A 22,126-nucleotide genomic window follows, 5' to 3' on the forward strand; every position below is an offset into this window, starting at 1 on the left:
CCTTGTCAGTTTAGGCCTTCGACTTGTAGAAAAGTTAAGAAGTAAACAATTCAACTCTAAATAACTCTGTTGCATTAATTTCATTTCATATTAACTTCTAAAAAGGAGGGGGGTATGTAAGCGACTTTAAATAAAGGAGTAGTGGGGCTTCCTTTATGGTTAAGACACCAAGAGGTGAGAGGTTGTTTTTCTCGTAAATGTACTGTAACTGTAAAATCATATGAAACAAGAGAGGTCAAAAGTGTTTGGGGATGATTTGACTATCGGGGCAGCACAAGTAGCCAAACTATTTAACCTCATTTTTCCACTTTTCTTTTTTTCCCGCTGAGCCACCTACATCTTCCTCTCAGAAGAGAAATGCTTGCCAAGCAAAAAGAAAAAAAAAAGAGATGTATCAGCACTCTAGCCCATTTAGTATGCAGTTGAGAAAGTTTTTAAAAATCCACCCTCAGAAATTGAAACTTATTGCAAATCTATGTACACTATCTAAGCGTTGCTAGCAATTCTGATGCTATTTGAATAACAAGACTGAGGTTTGCAAATCAGGCAGTTCTGCCACAGAAACAGTTGATCGGATTACCTTTTGGAATATGGAGTGGTTTTAAGGAAGCCTGGAATTGTTGCACTGTCATTTATAATCAGGCACCAGGGGTGAAATTCAAAGAGAGGGGGAAGAGGCAAGAGGTGTTCCTTAGAGGTGACCCACCTTTCTATCACCTTTGGAGGGGAGGGACGAAGGGACACCTAAAAGTAAGCAGGTCTATATCACAAATATTGGTTAGGGTGGGATTTTCTTTTTCTCAGAATAGGGAGAAAGAATTGGGGGATTTTTTTTGGTTTTTTTTTTTTAAGGTTTATGCTTAATACATTTTAAGGTTTTCATTTAAAATTCTACTAAACGTAAAGCACAGAGTTGGAAGGTTCATGAGAAGTGACTAGAACTGGCTAGGTGGCTCAGTAACCTGGCTAGGTGGCTCAGTGGCTAAGACACTGAACTTGTTGATCAGAAAGGTCAGCAGTTTGGCGGTTCGAATCCCTAGTATAGGTCTATTGCATGAGGAGGGGGTTGGACTAGATGACCTCCAAGGTCCCTTCCAACTTTGTTACTGTTACTGAAGAAATCACCTAGTCCAACTTCCGAGAACATTGCAGACAAATGATTATCCAGCCTCAGTATGAAGACTTCTAACAAACACTACCGTATTTTCCGGTGTATAAGACGACTGGGCGTATAAGACGACCCCCAACTTTTCCTGTTAAAATATAGGGTTTGGGCTATACTCGCCATATAAGACTGCCCCTCTTCCAATGCACACCAAATAAAAATTAAAAAACATCAACTGGCTCACCTACAATGTAAAAGCAGCTGTGCTAGACCCAAAATGGCCCCTGTAACAAGCAGGAACCTCACACAGCCACAAAAAGCCCCCCAAAAAACTTTCACACTCTAAACACACACAACACAACACAACTGGCTCACCCACAATGTAAAAGCAGCTGTGCTAGACCCAAAATGGCCCCTGCAACAAGCAGGAACCTCATACAGCCACAAAAAGTCCAAAAAACCAACTTTCACACTTTACACACACAAAATTCCACATACAGCTTTGTGAGATTTTGTGTGTTTGTGTAGTTGGAGTGAAACACTACAGAAACACACTAAATCTCAGAAAGCTGCACAAATATTGTTTTATTTTATTTTATTTTTATTTGTATATGAAAGCTAAATTTAAAACTTCCTAAACTTTAAATGGCTAGGTCTAAAAAAGAACAACTAAAAAAACCCCAATTGACTATTTTTTTTAAAGCTCCCAAAGGGGAAAAAAACTTACCCAATAGAACAGGGGTCTCCAACCTTGGCAACTTTAAGACTTGTAGACTTCAACTCCCAGAATTCCTCAGCCGCTTTGCTGGCTGAGGAATTCTGGGAGTTGAAGTCCACAACTAACTCCTTGCTTGATTGCAGGCAGGGAGTTGCTTGCTTGCCTGAATAGATTCAGGCAAGCAAAGCAAGGCAAGCGTTGGGACTAGCAGCTGAGGTAAGCAAGCTGGAGGGGGAAAACTTGTTCCCTTTTACATGGCTCTGGCCATCCCAGCTGAGTTGCAGGGAACTCAGCTGGGATGGGATCGACCATCAGAACTGGGACCGTCAGAGCCATGGTTCTGGCGATCCCAGCTGAGTTGCAGGGAACTCAGCTGGGACCGTCAGAGCTGGGATCCTCAGAGTAAAAGGGAAAAAACTTTTTTTCCTTTTACGTGGTTTCTGGCGATCCCAGCTGAGTTGCAGGGAACTCAGCTGGGATCGTCAGAGCTGGGATCGCCAGAGCCATTTAAGGCTCGTCAGAGCCTTTCGGGCTGGTCTGCCTGGTTACAGGAGAACTACACCCGGCGTATAAGACGACCCCCGACTTTTGAGAAGATTTTCATGTGTTAAAAAGTCGTCTTATACGCCGGGAAATACGGTAATTCACCACAAGATACGGCTGTCTGTTCCACAGGCTGACAGCTGTTACATTCAAGAAATTCCTCCTGATTTTTAGCCTAGCTGGAATCTGCTTCCTTGTAATGTTAACCTATTGACCCTGGTCTTGCCTCCCACCCCACCCCACCCCACCAGCAGAGAATAAATCTACTATCTCTTATGTGTGACAAACCTTGAAATATTCAAAGTCTTTTCTGCAGGCTGTAGTCATTGTTCTGTGCTGCTCAGAACCAGTTTGGAGTACAATGTCCAATGCTGGATATCACATTTCAAAAAGTGACAGATTACAGAAAATTCCAGGAATGACTATCAAAGTGGGGAAGACTCTACAAATCAAGCCCTATCTTACAAGTATAGCTTGAACATCTTACATTCCCCAAAAATATAGGAATTGAGATAGAAAACTGAATAGAAGATTTAGACAACAATCCAGATCCAGATCTGGAATGCATGTCACAAGGATTTCTCCAGATAGTATCCTTATCTAATGAGTCTGGTCACTCACATCTGTCTGCTTCTTGGCCAGGATCTCTTCACTTACCAGCAAGGGAAAAGGGGAGGGCAGGGAGGGAGAATAAATTCTCCTAACGGGTAAATATGTGAATAAAACAGCACTGAAATATTTGCAGGATGGAACTGGCACCTATATTTTTCCCACTCATTTTTTATTTTATTTTTGGAGTTATATACAGCTGATTGTTTGAAAGGGATACATCAGCTACATAGTAGTCTTCCAGAGAAGGTTCTAGAAGATACAGGTTTTTAAAATCAACTGTGTAGGTGAAACAGATCTTTGAAGACCTCCATTAGTTATTTCTCTTTGCTTTGTCAATTTCCTCCCTTTACTGAACAAATCTCTCCATGTTCAGTCAGAAGCAAGATCCTTCTATCTGATTTGCATCCAGAAAAGTGCTCATTCTTGATATTGAGATGCAGACTTAATCTAAGAGGTGAGTTGGTTATCTATTATCCACAATATTGTCTTTCACTTCCTACTGGCATTTCAGGATTACAATTCTCACTTTTGATGGAAATGTACGGAAACCCCTAGAGCTTAGTTTTAGAACACATTCAAAATCTGCCAAGTTCAAGCTCTGACATGTCTAACCCAGACTGGAAGAAAGTCTACTCTGAGACCCTGGAGACCTAATGCCAACCTGCAATGATTGATTAGTGCCTGGTTGGCTGCATTAGTGACTTCCTAAGTAGGTATTCAACTTCTGTCAAATTGCAGTTTTGTTTGCCAACTGCAGATAGTCCCTATACATTTTTACCATAATGTGTCAGGAAAACAGTGTGGTTCCCATTGCACTTTATTCGTCTAAGGGGTGCAACAGCTCTTTGTGCTGGCAAGATTATTGTCTCATAAGATGAACTCTCAGTGGACCCAGTGTGACAAATGGTGAGATTCAGCATTCATTCATTCTAAGTCAATTTACATTTGCTGAGCCAGCAGCTTAGAAGCTCAGGCCATGTAGCAGTTGTAAGCATCCTTCATTGCACAGAAGAAGTTTTATCACTCCAATCACATGCCATTGTCAGAGGAAAGTTATGTCAGCCACTCTAATGTGGTCAACCCAAATTGCATCAAAGTTCTTTCTCCTAAGCACAGATCTCACTGCAGGGACAGTGTGGGAAGGAGCCAGTAGTAATAAAACCCCAAGCGTAGGTTGCAATAACTTTCCCTCATTTCCTTTTTGTGATGCCAGTGGGCTGAAGCAAACTGATTGCAGCAAAAGTGAGAAAACACAAAAACAATCTGCTGAATTCTGAAATGACTCTGTGTTGATCACATCCTGACAGCAAGTTGAAAAGTTATTGAGGTGGTTGTTGACATATCTTTTGAGAAGTGCATGAAACCAAATTTGGAAAACTGATACGGAAGCTGTGAGTTTTTATCATCATTCTTTTTCTGTGCAGCTTACATTAAGCTATGTTGAGCAGGTGCTCTCTGGAATACATAGCAGGGAGCTTCGTAACAATTAGATTTTGATTCACATCCAGGTCTCCTTTGCTTGATGTTTTACACTTCACAATGTCATGGTTTGCTGAATCTACCACAATGATTATATTCATCCAGCATTCCCTTAATCCAGGTTTACAAACAGCAGTAGCTGGATTCACAAAATATGTTAATCGCAAACCAAACTAACTTCACTACCCTGTTTCCCCCAAAATAAGACATCCCCTGATAATAAGCCCAATCAGGCTTTTGAGCACATGACAATAAGGCCAAGCGCTTATTTCAGGGTTCAAAAAAATATAAGACGGTCTTATTTTTGGGGAAGCATGGTAATGTTATTTCCTGACAAAATTAGTATACCAGCGAAATGTATTTGGAGTTCAGTAAGGCATTTGAGAAAGCAGACCAAATCTACTACTTGATAAGATAGAAAAATGTGGGTTAGACAACATCACTACCAGATGGATTTGTAACCGCATCAGTGGGTAGTCCTTAATGGAACTTCATGGAGGCAAGCATTCAGTGGGGTACCTCAAGGCTCTCCTTTAGTCTAGTACTCTTCAATGTCTATGATTTAGATGAGGGGACAGAAGAGGATTTGCAGATGACACAAAGCTGGCAGAATAGTCAACACTGCAGAAAATAGGTTAAAGATACAGTAGGATCTTGGTAGACTTGAATACTAGACTCTATCTAGCAAAATGAAATTCAATGCTGAATTTCAGCAAGGTTGTAAGTAAGGTTCTACATTTAGGCAAGAAAAACCAAATGCACAGGTATAAAATAGATGGTACCTGCTCAATAGTAGTAACTGTGAGAGGGATCCTGAAGTCCTAGTGGACAACCACTTAAGTATGAGCCAGCAGAGTGCTGCAGCCGCCAAAAAAGCTAACACATTCCTAGGCTACATTAACAGAGGGATAAACTCAAGATCATATAAAGTGTTAGTACCACTTTATAATGCCTTGGTAACACCACACTTGGAATATTTCATCCAGTTTTTGTCACCATGTTATAAAAGAGATGTTGAGATTCCAGAAAAATGTAGAGAAGAACAAAGATGATTAGGGGAATGGAGGCTAAAACATATGAAGAGTGGTTGCAGGAATTGGGTACATCTAGTTTAATGAAAAGAAGGATTAGGGGTGACATGCAGGGGTGGGTTCTACTTACCTTTACTACCGGTTCACAACGGGGCTGCATGCATGTGCTCGCTTTGCTCGTGCGGGAGCTTCTGCACATGTGCTTGCTGATGATGTCGGGGTCGGTGGGTGGAGCCTCCCGCCGATTTTACTACCAGTTCTATAGAACCGGTCCGAACCGGGGGCAACCCACCACTGGTGACTACCCACTGATGCGGTTCCAATACTTAAGGGGCTGCCACAGAAAAGAGGGGATCAACCTATTCTCCAGAACACAAAGGCAAAACAAGAAGCAATTGATGAAAATTAATCAAGGAAAGAACCAATCTGGAAATAAGGAGAAATTTCCCAACAGTAAGAACAATTAATCATTGGAACAGCTTGCCTTTAGAAGTTGTGGATGCTCCAATACTGGAGCTTTTAAAGAAAACACTGAACAACCATTTGTCTGACATGATATAGGATCTCCTACTTGAGCAGGGACTTTAATTAGAAGACCTCAAAGGCCCCTTCAAAGTCTGTTATTCTGTTTTTCTGTTTAGATGCTGTATTTTACATAATACTCCTCATAGCCATAATATTTAAAATGTGTCAAAGATGCATAAATACTTTCACTTCTTGTACCAGGAATTTGATCTGAGTCTTGACTCCTCTTCTATAATAGCTTTTTGGGGGCTTGCAAACTAGGAAAGTTTTGAGGGTGAAATGACTCATTGAATTCACCACAGCCATGGCTTACTTGCCTGACTGCTAAGAACCACAAGGCAAATTTACTCAGCAGCCACGACAAAGTTGTGTACAATGTTTGGTTGATAACAGTGTAATATTTGTCATATCAAAACCTGTTGGGTTGTTTCCATCGCAGCTTCACTAGTGACCAAAGATGGCTGCTTGGGGCAAGTTGAAGACTTGAATGGGTTTTTGTTTTTTTTTTGAAACGGAGCAATGAAATTCGTTAAAAAATAATATTAAAAGACTGTCTTTTCTAACAACAGCATTGTTTATGTAGATGAAGCTATCTTCTGTCCTCTTCTTTTGAGCTTAGGGCCAATTCATTTAGTCCTCTCCTCTGCAGTAGTGCAGAAGAGAACGGCACTTACCATATACAGGCAGTTCTGGGGGGAAAGCTCCTTACAAAAATGAACAGGCTTTGCTTGCTTTTCAAACCTAGATGGGTGAGCCCCGAGGGTAAATGGGTTAGAGAGATAAAACTGCACAGTGGCCAGTTTTGCATTTAGAAAGTATTATAAGTAGAAATAGTGCAAGAGTTCTGCTGTCCCACAAATATATCCTTCAGTGGTGGATTGATAAGAATGAATGTCCCCTTGTACTAAACACAAAAAAATGGACGTTGGAAAAGGGTTGCAACTACCTTCTCCTTAATTACTTTCTATAGGGTTACAATTACAGCCAACTCTCTGGAGTTAACCTATATTCTCAAGGATTAATGGCATGACCATAACGAACTGTTCAGTGTCTGTTTTACCCATTTGACAATTCTGCCATATTTTATGAAGAAAATCCTATACCAATTTATTAAATAATATCAGTCATTTTTTTTATTGTAACAGGGCTTGTCCGCTGAGTTCTACAGCTTCACAGAGGCTATTTAATCTTTACATTAAACGATCTAATTAAGGAAGAGTTCTGCTGATGATATTTTTTCCCCTTCCTTAAATTGTTTTTTAAGGTCATGAGTTGGGAAAGCAAATAAACTATCCAGTAAGCTGTCCATTGCTTTTCTCTTAAACACTGAAATCATATATGGAAGAGATGGCTAGGTTTATATAAATTACCTTTTCTTCGGTTTCTATACCCTATTCAATCTTTACTAGGGATGGATATTCCCAATATAAATTAAAATTATGCAAAACTATCTTAGCCATGCAAATAGCAAATAATGCCTTGTTCTTTTCCTGGTAAATGCAGGTCGAAGTTTAATGAAGGAGGTATCCAGCATAAGTGGCATTTGTAATAAAGAATTTTCTGCTTTTTAAAATCTAAAATATAGTCCTTTCATGGACTACTGACTGCTAAACGTCTGCTTACAGTGGGTCTTATGGGAGCATAAAACATATCCCGGAATGAAAAAATATATATCAAAGCAGAGTATATATATCATGCTATATATCCTAAAAGCTAGATGGCAAATAATAATTTGTGGCCCAGGAAGAATATCTACAAATGGAAAAGCTAAGTTGGTACGTCTGTTGCATGGTGATTGTTGCAATGAACCCTGTAAAATGTGAAGTATTTACAGAAATGTTTGGAAGCATATGTTCCAGGAAGATATGGGCTACCACATCAAATACACTATCAGCTGCACATCTCTTCATGAGAATTTAAAAGAAATAGATAATTAATTCCACATTCTCTTGCCTCAACCAGCTACATAAAAAATCTATTCGTATTTTCGCATGCGTATGCCCACAAGTCTGTGTCATTACATTAACATAGTAATCCCTACATTTTATTTATAATTAGCACAAAAATAAATGTACATTTCATCCCTTGTATATTTTGAGAGAGAATCAGTTTAAAGTAGGTATCCCTAAACTTGATTTCTCTCAGAATGTTTACTCTGTTTTGTAACTTAAACTGACCGCTATAGCCGAATTTCTGGGAAGAGAAAGAGGCTGATTTTTTTAAAGAAAATCTTTCTTCTGATCCACCCATTACCCAATTCATATGGAAATTAATTAAGAGCAAATCCATTATCAAACGACAACAGATATGTACAGTACTGTCTGGATCATTCCTGGGTCACAAAATCAGTTTGTATTTTGCCAACCAGAATTTTCTTAACCAGGTTCTAGTTCCCATGTGGCAAACCAAAATGTCATATGTTCTTCACAAATACAGACTTCAGTTTTGAATGCAACTGGAAATCACAGCACAAGTGTGCAAAGCTGCAGTTTATATTTGTGATAAGATACCCATCACATTGAGAAATGATTATTCATAGCCAGCATCTGAATCACTCCAGCAAAATATGACCTACCATCTCTTGAGGTACAGTAATTAATTGCACTACCAAGCTATTGTTATTGTTAGGAAGTTTTTCTTTTCTTAACATTCAGCCAGAATCTGCCTTCCTCTTACATTGGACATTTGTTCTGTATCTTTCAGAAAATCTCCAGGTATTTGCAGTTGGGTAATGCATTTCCCTCTGGTTATTTTTCCTTGAAATAGATCCCATTCTTTCTATGTCTCCTCTTAGGACTTCATTTTCAGGACTTTGATCATCCTAGTTGCCCTTCTTGGAACCTGTTGCAATTTGTCTGAATCCTTTTTTAATGATGGTGCCCAGTGTTGGAACCAGGACTCAAGGTGGTTTCTGATTAATGGAAGGGAGATTGTCCCACTTTAGTATGAATGAATATATAGACAATACAAATGCAATTGAATTGAACAGTAAAAGAACAACAGTAATATTTCAAGCAAGAAATAGTGCTGTAGTGTTTTGTGTCTTTTAATTCTTTGTAAGAATAGATAGTCATGGTACGTTTTTAATGGCTTTATTCAGTGGTGGGATTCAAGTAATTTAACAACCAGTTCTCTGCCCTAATGATTTCTTCCAACAATCAGTTTGCCAAACTACTCAGAAAGTTAACAACCGGTTCTCCTGAAGAGGTGCGAAGTGGCTGAATCCCACCACTGACTTTATCCTTGTCTGCTACTGCACATACAACAGTTATACTTATTTTGAAAGTTAAGCATGGTTTAGACATCAGCCAAAGCCTTGATTAATTGCCTAAAGGTTTTGCTGATTCTGAAAAAGTGGGTATCCACTTATACATGTAGTCCTTGACTTACAACAGTTCATTTCATTTAGTGATTGTTCAAAACTACCACGACATTGAAAAATGTGACTTATGAGCATTTTTCACAGTTACAACCTTTCCAGCATCCCCATGATCATGCGATCAGAATTGAGATGCTTGGCAACTGACTCATATTTATGATCGTTGCTGTGTCCCAAGGTCATGTGATCCCCTTTTGTGACCTTCTGACAAGGAAAGTCAATAGGGAAGCCAGAGTCACTTAACAACTGGATTAATTTATCAGATGCAGGGATTCACTTAACAACCGGGGCAAAAAAAAAAGTCATAAAATGGGGCAAAACTCACTTTAAAAATGTCTCCCTTAACAACAGAATTTTTGGGCTCAATTGTGGTCATAAATCGAGGACTACCTGTACTTGCAAGGAGAGTATCCCCACAATTAGAATACTAGTGTCAATAATGTTCTCTCTGATAAAGGTATTATCGTCAAGATGCTTTATAATCATTGCTGGTCTAAGTATATAGGGAAGAAAACAGGCCACTAATAATAGTATATTCTGCTCTAATTAAATTTTTCAGGTGAAATCATTTTTCTCACTGTATTTATGCTTCCCTCCCCAGCATAACAATTGCATTTATGCCTTTAAGAAAAACTGAATTTTCTGAGAAACCGTATACAAATGACAATTCTCTCATCTTTCTCAGGACTGCAGATGTCTTTCCCAGCACAAGAAAGCTTTTTCTCTCTCTTTGCAGACCCTGCTAAGGGGGTGGGGGGTGGGGGAGGTTCACCACAGAAGTCAAGTGCCCTGTGTCTGTTCAGTTATTTGAATGGTGTGGTTAGCATGAAATGTATTTTTGATTGATGGTGGCAGTACCTGCTTATCTCTTTAAAATGTGTGCCTGGTAAATAACAGAAATGAGATTGCAGGTGTGCGTCCACAAGAAGTTTGGGAAGGAGCCAAGCAGTTAAGCTAGCTGCTCACCTCCTATAAGCTATTTGAAAGCACTTAGTGCCACCTCTAAATCTCAGAGAAACCCACAGGAAAACTGTCCTTGGATCAGAATCCTTGTAATTTAAGGAACAGCTGAATCTGCCAAGCAAAGGAGAATTCAGTTAACCCTTTGAAGCAAGGATGGTAAGAAGAAAGAATGTGGATTTTTATTTTTTATTTTTGTGCCTACCTCTTAATTCTTTTTTTTTTTAAGTGACGATGTTTGTATGAACTGAATATACACAGGCATTCAAAACCATGGGGTAATTTTCAGTAGCGTGACTTTACAATAAAATGTCTTAAAATAGTTTCTCAGAACTTATACAGCTATTGATTTCTTTCCAAATAAATCTTTGTTTAACTTTGTATATAAAGTATAAGTTTATGAAACCTTGATACATAGCTAAGATTAGTTTCAAAGTTGAAAATTATTCTGGTGTGATTCTTTTTGTTTTAAACAAAAAAAAAAAAAAACAACAACAAAAAAGCCCTCCGATTGGTCCCAGCAGCAACTACCTGCTAACTGGTGAAGATTCACTGTGAATACCATGATATGCAGAAATGTAAATCCATGACTTTACTTTTTTTTGTTTTTTTAATATTGAGCCTAAATGGAATTGAGGGCAACAAATCTCCCTTTAATTTAATTTTTTAATATTATTTGGTATTCATCCTTCTGAGCCCGCCCCAGAAACTGACTTATTTCAAGTCATATTTAATTTGTAATTTAGCTAATATAAATGCCACAGGCATGTAAATGATCAATTTAACAAAATTACATATGAAGTGGTTTCATGCTTTTCAGTTAAATTGCCTTCTACTGTTCTCAAATGTTAAAAGTAAAATATTTTCTCCCATCTGTTCTTAAATACCATCTTCAATATTTTTGATATCTGATAGCAATTTTTATCACTAATCATTTAAGTTTTGTGAATTACCTAAATTACTCTTTCTCAAACTTGGCAACTTTGAAATGTGTGGACTTCACAGCTGGGGAATTCTGGGAGCTGAAGTCCCCACATCTTAAAAGTTGCCAAGTTTGAGAAACAGCGATCTAGATAAATAGTTAGGAATGTTAGACTGCTGAGATCTTCTCTAATATGTGGTAAATTAAGAAATAGAACCTGCATGTCTTGATGTATTATATTTAAATAAATACACATATTGAAAATGAACATTCACAAGGTCTCAATAGAGAAGTCTGTATAAGTAATGAAATAATAAATTTGTACCCAATTTGTAGCTCAGCAGAATATATTGCAACAATTTCCAGAAGGATATACAGTATGTGTTTGAATAGAGCCTTCTAGCTCCTTACTGACAAATGTATAATCCTTATATCATAATAAATGTGCTAGTCTTTAGGATGACAAGGATTATTTGGCACATACTACAGTTCACCTGGCCATGTTGAATGAGAAGGAGTCATTACATCTGGAAAGACCAAGGTTTGGAAACAATAAAATAATGCTTGATTTATCCTTTTTTCAGTGAGTGTACACTTTCCCATATTCAAGAAAGGTATCTCAAAGCATCTAATATGACAACTGTCTGTAAGAAGAGGCATCAAATTCTTAATTTATCAGATGCAAGAATAGTCAAATAAAACCTCTTTAGCTACTCCAAATTTGTATATTAATTTATAGGAAGTGGTGGAATTCAAATCCTAATTACATTTCATGAAGCAGCTCTGATCAAGAGTATTGTATGATACAAGCAGATTTAAAATGAAGTAGGAAATCTCTTGTCTTAATAAAGTTATGCCTGCCTTTCTGTGCTTCACGATTTATTCTCCAGGCTGCAGCACTAAACATTTCACTATTTAAATCTCACTGAATTTAGTTGGCCTACCCATCTCTCTACTTTGCTTCTTGCCTCTGGATGAAATATAAGACTGCCTTCCATTGTTAATTTGATGGAAGGTAAGACGTCAGACCTCTAGGCATCGTAAAGCTGGCAGCAGCAGAGGTTTCCACAATGCTATATTAGGGCAACAGTCAGTAATTTTGTAGACTTAATATGGGAATTTAATTAGTAAAAAAAAAAAAAAAACAAAGACAGGAGCCTGGTTGTCATATTATTTTTTTTAAAAAGAACTGTAAAGTCTTGGGGTTTGAGGCTGAAACTGAGCCTTACAGCTCCTTGGATCTACAAAAACATTAATCATTTTGCTGAGACAGGTGGGCCTCAGAAGAGGTCTATAGGCCTTGTGGAATTTTTGCAGGGAGAAAACCTTACGATCAATATCTAGGATCAAAATATTATGTATCTATATGAATAAGAGGGGGAGCTAATTGCAGCAAAGATCATTAAATTCAAAGGCAAACTGGAAAAACTAAAACAAGTTCTAGTTTTTGAATAGCTTTGTTTTTTCAAACCTTTGTAATTGAGCAGAAAAGTTAGCATTAACATTAAGGTAATCCTAGGACTGGTGCTTTTTTGCTTGTTTGTTTTCTAAAGGACAGTTACCTGTTCCCATCAAGCTGTTAAAACTAAAACTATATCTGAAATGTGTGTGATGCATAAATAGGTGCCTACAATAATTCCAAGTCCTTAGACATTGGCCAATCCAAATCTCTGAAAGTTTTTTTGTTTGTTTGTTTATCATGCTACATTTAAAATGCTTTAATCTGCATAGAAACGGGTATGATTCCACTGCATCAGAAAGAATTCTCCTCGGCCATTTTCTTATTGGCTTCAGCTTCTGTGTTCCTGTGGCTCACTGGTGCTCTTGATGTACTTTCAACAAGATGGAAAACTAAAATCTCACCTGAACTATGTCAGTGTGGCCTATCTATTCTGCTGCACCTCAGAATAGAGAGAGCTAAACCCAAAATGTATCCAAGAGTCTTTGATAATGCTTGGGTGCTATAAGATAACTTTGGTGGTGGCTTTCAATACTCAAACTACTTACTCAGCACACTGTAGAGCTTTTCTTTTGGATCATTTCAACACGGTACTGTGTTCTCCTCTGCGGTACTAGGTGGAAAGCACAGTGCCCCCACATTCTCTGAGTGTCAAACCCAGTCGCCTGGTTCTAACACAGTGCCTTTAACTACTGCACCAAACTAAGTCTCAGAGTTATGGCATTAGGAAGGATTTATTTTCTTTATTCTGTTTCAATTTTATCTTGCTTTTTATCTTGTTTATCTTGTATTTTATTCATTTTTTCCTAAGAAAACCTCATGAAAACATAATGTCCGATGAAAATATGAAGGATGCTATGTAATGTTTCAGATCATACTGAAATTGAATTTACCATAATACATTGTACTATTTACAACACAGACAATGAATCTACAATAGTATTACTGACATCATACTCATCAACAAAATAGTAATAGGTCTTAGGGTCAGTGACACGCAGTTGATAATAGATCATCCTCACTTGGAGTGGGATGAGTTCTTGACCTTCCCTGCTGTGTAAGCGTGCAAGTGTGTTTACGTCTGTTCCATACCCTTTTCTAGGTATGACAACTTGCCACAGCCAACTTGCTGCAGCTAATATGCCACAGCCAAGTAGCCGCAGGTCAACTCGCCACGGGACATGAGTTACACTAATTCGAAAAAATAGTGGAATAGAATCATTAAAGAAAGGAGGGACAAAATGAAATATGAATGACAAACATTAAAATAATTATGGACATAGGGGATAATTCAATAATGAGTTAAAGTTAATAACTGGGAAAATTATCTTTCAGTATTCTCCATTTGGGAAAGAGATTTATGTTTCCTATATACATCACTTTTTTTTTAACCTAATAGTATGTGGCTTGGTTGACTTGTTTTAATTATCTGCTTTGCACATATAAATCTGCAAATCACTTCGTTCCTGTGTATATGGAACTAACTAATAGCTATATATTTTAATGTGAGTCATTTGCTTCATGTTTTGATTTGTGGACTCTTGTTCAGATGGTATTACTTTTTGATTATACAATAGTGATTTACCTTGAGTGATCAAAACATATTCTTGTCCTCTGGGCTCATTCAGCTGAGTTCATTATATTTAGCATTTCTCCACCCCCTCTCTAGTATATTGCCTTGAACGTGTTCGGTGTATATGTATAAAATGCCAGGTGTGACAGTATCAAACATAGATGTGATGGTTTGCTTGTTTGCTCTTGTTTGGTAGTACTTTTCTCTGTTGGACTCATATAAGGAATGTGGCAGTTTACAAGTCTCCGTTTTCAATAATCGGTGAATATCCTGTATTTGATAGTCCTTTTGTTCTCTACAACGTACTTTTCTGAGGGCTTTTTGGAATGACAAGCCTCAATTTTTCCAGTATTGGTACTGTCAGTGTCATTATAAAGGCAACCATGGGCGAAACTGGGCAAGTATGAAATGGTAAGAATGCTTGAGGCAGGCAGGAAGATTCTCTAATAGCATGACTACTATTTTTCATTTGAAAACAAGTTCCTCTGAATTTGCTGCAGTTGGAAATTGTTGATAGTTTTCAACCTAATCTTTTCACCTTATTCTTTCTTTTCAACTGAAAAAAAAAACCTGCAACATAATAGCCTGATAAATGTGGGCATATATATATATATATATATATATATATATATATATATATATATATATATATATATATATATATATATATATATTGTTCTCTTTTAACATGATAAGGCAGAACTGATGTGTTTGGTGCATTTTCTTCAAGCCTGAATAATCTGCATATCCTGTATAAAATGATCACTGTGTTGCATTATCAGTCCTTTAAAAGATGGTCCACTCTTATAGAGTAACTTGACATGATATTACTCTTATTCCACAGTTGAAAAATCTTGCCACAGAACTCAACGCATTAAGCTCAGATGCTCTGTGCTGGTCCTCACACACTAATCTGGACTTGCAAAAGACTGTTGGATAACACATATGACCCACAAAGAATGTGTGTGTACAAGCATTCAGATTCACACTTGTTCATGGTACTTTTCAGTAGTACTTTGAAACCTGCTTTTTTCCAGGCCTGCCCTGATTTACTTCAGGGTTTAGAAATCATGTGAGAACATATACAGTATATGGCCAGCCTCCTAGGTGTTCCCTTGGCATCAGCAGTGTACAGGATAAAGGAGCACCAGTTCCACATAATGGTTTTATTCAGGGGTGGGTTCTATTTACCTTTACTACCGGTTCGCAATGGGATCGCATGCGCAGATCACTTCTGATGACATCAGGGTCAGTGGACGGAGCCTCCCGCCAGTTTTACTACCGGTTCTATAGAACTGGTCCGAACCAGGGGCAACCCACCACTGGTTTTATTCCCATAGTCACAATCTTTTAAAGCATAGTTCTCCAGACATTGCTGAATTATCACTGCCAAACAATAATTGCCAGAATGCTAATGTTGAGAGATGCTGAAGATTATAAGTCAGTAACACATAGAGGAACACCCATTCTCCAACTCTAAAAGGTATTAGTTTGAAAAGTTCCTTTAAAGACACCCCGTGCAAAGCTTCTAAAAGATTTGATGCAGTGCTTAGTGTCCAATAAAGCAGAAATGCTTCTTTATTCCCGTTTGGTATAGGTAAATGTCTAGCAAATAAATTGATGAACAAATGTCTACAAAATAAATTGACATGCTAGTTTTGGCAGGATGATGGAGGTAAGCACTTTACACGTGAAGACCATGTGACCCCCCCAAAAAAAAGTCATCTTGAGGGATGCTGGCAAGCAGTTCACACAACAAGAGCTCTATTCAGCCAGTTAATTACTAAGCATGGCAATTACTAAAGTAAATCTTACATTTGGCAAACCTGTTCTAATTCATTTTCATTTCAGCTATCTCACTAATAAAGACATAGTCAGACTGGAATAATTGTTCCCTACCATTCCTCTGTTGAACTGGTAGTGTTTGCATATTCATCTCCAAAGCTTCTTGTTATCTACTAAGCAAGTTGTCGTATTGTCACTGATGATAAGTAATTTAGGGGTGAAGAGAGGAATTTTAGGATGCTTCTGACTTGGGTTCTTCTCCCCCGCATCCCCAATTTGCAGTGCTCAAAAGCATTTCTAGCATTTCTAAATCGTCTCTCTTCTGACTTCTGTTTTTCAGTCTAACAAGGTTCCCGTAGTACAGCCATCTCATGGGGTCCATCCACTCACCCCACTCATCCCATATAGCAATGAACATTTCAGCCATGGCTCCCATTCACCACACCTGCCAGCCGACATCAACCAGAAACAAGGTAACTAATTCTTCACCTCTCCTGTGATGCTGCCCTTGGGGGTGGGGGAGATGTGCTTTAAAAAGTGTGTGCTGTGGGGAATTTAGCCATACTCATGAAATTTGGAATGTCTGCCACAGACGTTCAGTTTCCAACTCTGTGCTTCATCGTGGACTCTGCCCATTTTTATACACCACCTTCATGTGTCTTGGAGGTCAAACTGCATGTTCTCGTACCAACAGACATATTCACTCAGAGAAATGGAGTAAGTAAGTAATCTTGGGGTTTATTGGAGGCCAATTTTTCCTTTTAGAGCTTCTCTGATCTGATACTAAACCTCTGAGACACATAAAACAAAGTATCATAACCAAACAAGCACTGTGTTTTAATACTTAAGAATGGAGAAGCAGATTGCAAATCACTGAAAGTATCTATGACACTGCGGTTTAGGAAATTAAATACCCTATTGCTTCAAATCCCATTTTTAATAGAAAAAAATATCACTATGTTCTAGTTTTAAGTCCTCTGTTATAACAGCCAGTTAATAAAAGTTCATATCTTCAGCTAATGTATCTTGGCTAATTGTGAATCATTCTCAAGAGTTTATCTGGCTCCCTGTGCCTCTAGAAATAGCTCAACTCACACTTATTGAATTGCAAACCCTAAAAGTTTACAGAACATTTGTTGTTGGGACCTTTCTAACATATACAGGTAGTCCTCAACTTACACCCACAATTGAGCCCAACAATGCTGTTGCTAAGCAAGACATTTGTTAAGTGAGCTTTGCCCCATTTTACGACCTTTATTGCAACAGTTGTTAAATGAATTTCTGCAGTTGCTAAGTTAGTAAGATGGGTTGTTAAATGAAGTTGGCTTCCCCATTGACGTTGCTCGTCCAAGGGTCACAAAAGTTGATCACATGACCCTGGGACACTGCAACCATCATAACTGTGAGTCAGTTGCCAAGCATCTGAATTTTGATCATGTGACCATGGAGATAAGTGTGAAAAATGGTCCTAAGTCACTTTTTTCAGTACCCTTGTAACTTAAACAGTCACTAAATGGACTGTTGTAACTACCTGTATTTCCATTTATTGGAAATCCAGTTTCTAGATCAGGAAAGAGTGACTTTTCACTACTTTCCATTTCCTGACTGAATTCTAAGCATATCTTCATACTAGCTTGTATAGGGTATATTGGAAAAAGAAACTTGGTACATTTGGGCTGACCTGTTTAGATTAGAAAATGATCTAATAATCTTCAGGAGTATCATAATCATCATTATCATCAAAATAATGAAAACATTCAAGATCTCAGTCATGAATCTCTTGCTTCTCATTTAGAGAATGAGAATTGCTTCTCTGAATGACTAGATTTAAGCTGCAAAATGTAGATTTGATGGCACCATAGCTTTATTTGTTTGGGATTTAATTTTTATGAACCATCCCACAGCATTTCAATTTGATTGGGTGAATTATTCAAATATAGTGAAGGCTAAAAGCAACTTAATTTGGTAGTAGTTCTATGGAGCTTCTTCAAAGCTTGTTGTAATATATGAGAACTACTAGACCACAACTCCTTGTTCCTTGTGTTGTGACATTTTCTTCTGGTGGACTAATTACTATCAAGGAATAAGTTTAATTTAAAATTCCATTATAAATTAATTTTATAATTTTAATAATGACTTCATTCTGTGGTATTGGTATTGAGTGATGGCATTAATCCATAATCCATTATAAGGCATATAATCATGATATTTCTGCACTATTGAGAATATCAAACTAAATGAGACCATGGTACAAAAATATCAAAATTGAAATATGAAATTAACAACTGAGATTTTTGATTACTCTGTTTCTTGTAACAAGCTTTGCTATCACAAGACAAAGAAAAGGTTGAATAACTGACTGATAAAAATGAGGATTAATGTTTTTGTATATATGTTTTTGCATATACTTTTGGGACTGCTTTTTTAAACTCCATGAATGGTGTGGTTTTTTTTTTTTTTAATGAACTGAGGGATGCATATTTTATATATAGGCAAGAAAGCTATTTTGTTAGTTGCAAAGTTGTGTCCGACCCATCGCGACCCCATGGACAGCGTTCCTCCAGGCTTTCCTGTCCTCTACCATCCTCTGGAGTCCATTTAAGCTCACGCCTACTGCTTCAGTGACTTCAGTGACTCCATCCAGCCACCTTGTTCTCTGTCGTCCCTTCTTCTTTTGTCCTCAATCTTTCCCAGCATTAGAAAGCTATAGATGCACCCAAGAATGAATGCATAACCCTCACTTTGTCTATAAAAATCTTTGTTTGAGATGAAATGTTGCTGAGAGCTAGAATATGAATGGAAATCCTTTTTCATTTATAATTCATAATTTATCCAAAACTCAGATTCACAGGCCAAAGTACTTTCACTTGCAGTTTAGTTTTGTCACCTACCTACTGATCAGTCTTAACACTGAATTACTTACATATCTACTCACAGAACTAATATAAAAACAGAGGATATCTGGAACACTCTGCACAGATTTGTTCTAACTTGGCTTGCTCACAAAGCAAGCCAAGTAAATATATAGTATTTATATATTTTTATATAAATATATATATATATATATAAATTACTATATTTTTACTATAAATTATATAGTAAATCCCTGTCAAGAGTATCTTTTCATAGAGAAGGAAACAATAACTCCGATCCTGTCAGAAAAGATATTTTCCAACCCAGCAGAAGAAAAGTGTATGAGAAAAGTGATCCCTTCCTTCCTTCCTTCCTTCCTTCCTTCCTTCCTTCCTTCCTTCCTTCCTTCCTTCCTTTTGCATAGTGTCTTTCTCCCAATCTGATTGCCTACTAGAGTTTATACATTGCCCTTTGAATCTCCCATGTGCATCTTATTTCATATACTCTAGATGCAATTCATACCCACAATGCAATATTATGTAGGATAGGGTAGGGTAGGGTAGGGTAGGGTAGGGTAGGGTAGGGTAGGGTAGGGTAGAGTAGAGTAGAGTAGAGTAGAGTAGAATAGAATAGAGTAGAGTAGAGTAGAATAGAATAGAATAGAATAGAATAGAATAGAATAGAATAGAATAGAATAGAATAGAATAGAATAGAATAGAATAGAATAGAATAGAATATTCTTTATTGGCCAAGTGTGATTGGACACACAAGGAATTTGTCTCTGGTGCATAAGAAAAGTCTATCAGTAGGATAGAATTTCATAGAACAACATTGTCTTATTTTTTCTTCTTCTCATTCTGCCCTACTTTGGCTTCATTTCACCAACAGGCACATGTTGCAGAGAACCTGCTGTCGACCTGCATTCAGAGATAGTACAATCATGTATGGTTTTTGGCTTTCCTAGACATTTACATTCAATCTCATTGCAACATTTCTGAATGAACACACCTTGTGAGATATAAAAATGCTCCATCCATAGTATTTCTCAGTATGTTTGTTTAGAACAGTCTTTTCTTCTTTCACTTCCACTGAAATAATTAGAAATTACCTGCTCATTTCCCCCCCGCCCCCCAAATTCTAAAATCACAACAAACCTGAATATTGAATATGGTTAAGCAGGCTGCCAAACACAGAGACTATGGAAAAGTAGGTATGAAACTGAAAAATGACTATATCTAAGCCCCTTTGAGTATTGTTTGGACATTGTTTTTGACAATGCAGATTTTGCAGATATTGAGTTGGTCTCCCAAGAAGTTTCATTGTCTTCTCCACACATTAAAAATACTCTTAGCATATCTAACCTCTTGGAAATGCTCACTTGCTTTTCATAAAGACAAGAGGGAAAAATTAGTTACTAATTCATACAGTAAGTTACTAGATGCTCCACAAAGGGCAAATATCCAAATCTGTCAGAAAGTAGAGAGTGAGATAGTTCAAATCTTGCTTGGCTCTTTAGGAAATAAAACATGAAGCAACTTATAACTTGACATATTGAGAAACTCAACCAGGGATTTTAAAATTCTCTGTGAGTGTTCCTAAAAGACCATTTCTTAAAATAAAAACAAATAAGCTTTCTCTGAGAATGCAAGGCTCTTCTGGTAGCTACTCTTACTGAAGTTAGGAGCATAGCTAATTATACAAGCCCAGTATGATTCTTTATCTCAAATTATACCTCAAAATCTTTGGCAACCAGTGCAGGGCTCACAAAATCAGTGTTAGATGCTCCCAACATCAGGGGCCATCAACAGGTGACTACATTCTGGGCCAATGTCAGTTTACATATAACCTTTAAAGGCAGCCCTATGAAAATATAATATAGTAGTCTAGCCAGGGATGTGGACATGAATTACAATTGCCAGATTCTCTGCCACCAGTAAGGGTCAAAATTGGTGCACCTGTCACAGCTGGGCAAAGGCCCCAGTAGCCATGGCCACCATCTACTCTTCTAGAAGAAGCTGTAGGTCCAGAAAAATCCCCCAAGCACAAACCTGCCCTTTTGCAGGTAGTGCCTGCCCATCCAGAGAAGACCTTGGATGAACAGAGAATTTGATGTGATGTGAACCTCTTCTTTTCTGTCCTAAACTGCAGGTCCCTCTTTGCCCTAGGGATATAATAATGACTAACGAGGGCTGTATTTTGTTTCTGAGAAAATAGAAGTAGGAAGGTTCACTTACCAGCTCTCCATTTTTCTTCTTCATCAATTTACACCTCTTTGGCTTTGCTTTCTTTCAGACATACCCAAAGATTTTTTTGACTGATTTCTCTCTCAAGCTTCAGCTTATTCTGAGCTTTATCTTCCTGACACAATTCCTAAACTTTCTGAAGCCAACCTTGATTTTTTTTTTCTTCGGTAATAGGTCTCTCTTTTGCTTCCTATAGATGTTCCTTTTCCTCTGCAGTGTTTTAGAGAGCCTTGTACATATTCATCCTGGCCTAAATTTCTCCCATTTTTCATTGTGATAAGAATATAATTAGGTTTTCAATATCTCATTTTGTGGGATTTTCCTCCTTCCTTGACACTTCTCTGTTAAGATTTCAGGCTATTGGTTCTGACCTCTCTTCCCTTGGAGTAACAAATATCCACTCTTCTGAACTCAGGTATACTTATCTTCATCAGATCTTCTCTTTTGTACATCATGATACTCCATTCAATTCTCTTCAAATAATCACCACTTTCACTTATTCAGCCAATCCATCCTTGCTGATAAGGGTTCAGTCTAGGATAGCAAACCTCAATTATTCTTGTTCTTTCCTTCACCTTCTGAAAAATAAATCCAGCAAGAAAGGTGGGGGGGGGGGGTATTTGTACTTCTAATCTTTGTAGATTTGCAATAGATGTCAGGATAATTGAAATCTCCCAATATCACACTTTAATGTTTCTTTGAAGGACTGGTCATCTGAAGCAGAACACATATCATGCTAAAACACTTCATAGGTTCTCTGTATTTCACAATAACCCAATGAAGTATGCTTTCTCAGTACTGCATCTCTATACAGCAAACGTTAAACTAAGAAGCTGGAATACTTTTTTATTTACTTAATGAATAAATGAGTTAAAGCATGAATATAGGCAAATGGGTGGAATTTAAAAACTCTGAGTCAAGCTTAATTTGTTGAGTAGT

At 37.6% G+C, this 22,126-nt stretch overlaps 1 protein-coding gene across 7 annotated transcripts in view; it reads left to right on the forward strand.

Annotated features, from left to right (window-relative positions):
* The window catches only part of TCF7 (transcription factor 7), a 141,722-nt gene that overhangs the window by 71,726 nt on the left and 47,870 nt on the right, over positions 1-22,126 (forward strand). For all 7 annotated transcript variants that reach the window (XM_034404064.3, XM_034404094.2, XM_034404078.3 and 4 more), the window contains exon 4: positions 16,432-16,564. In XM_034404064.3, the coding sequence (XP_034259955.1) occupies positions 16,432-16,564 (133 nt within the window). The remainder of the gene's footprint in view (positions 1-16,431; positions 16,565-22,126) is intronic.

This window comes from Pantherophis guttatus, chromosome 2, assembly GCF_059756535.1.
Source record: "Pantherophis guttatus breed Tessera chromosome 2, ASM5975653v1, whole genome shotgun sequence".
Classification (NCBI taxonomy): Eukaryota; Metazoa; Chordata; class Lepidosauria; order Squamata; family Colubridae; genus Pantherophis; species Pantherophis guttatus.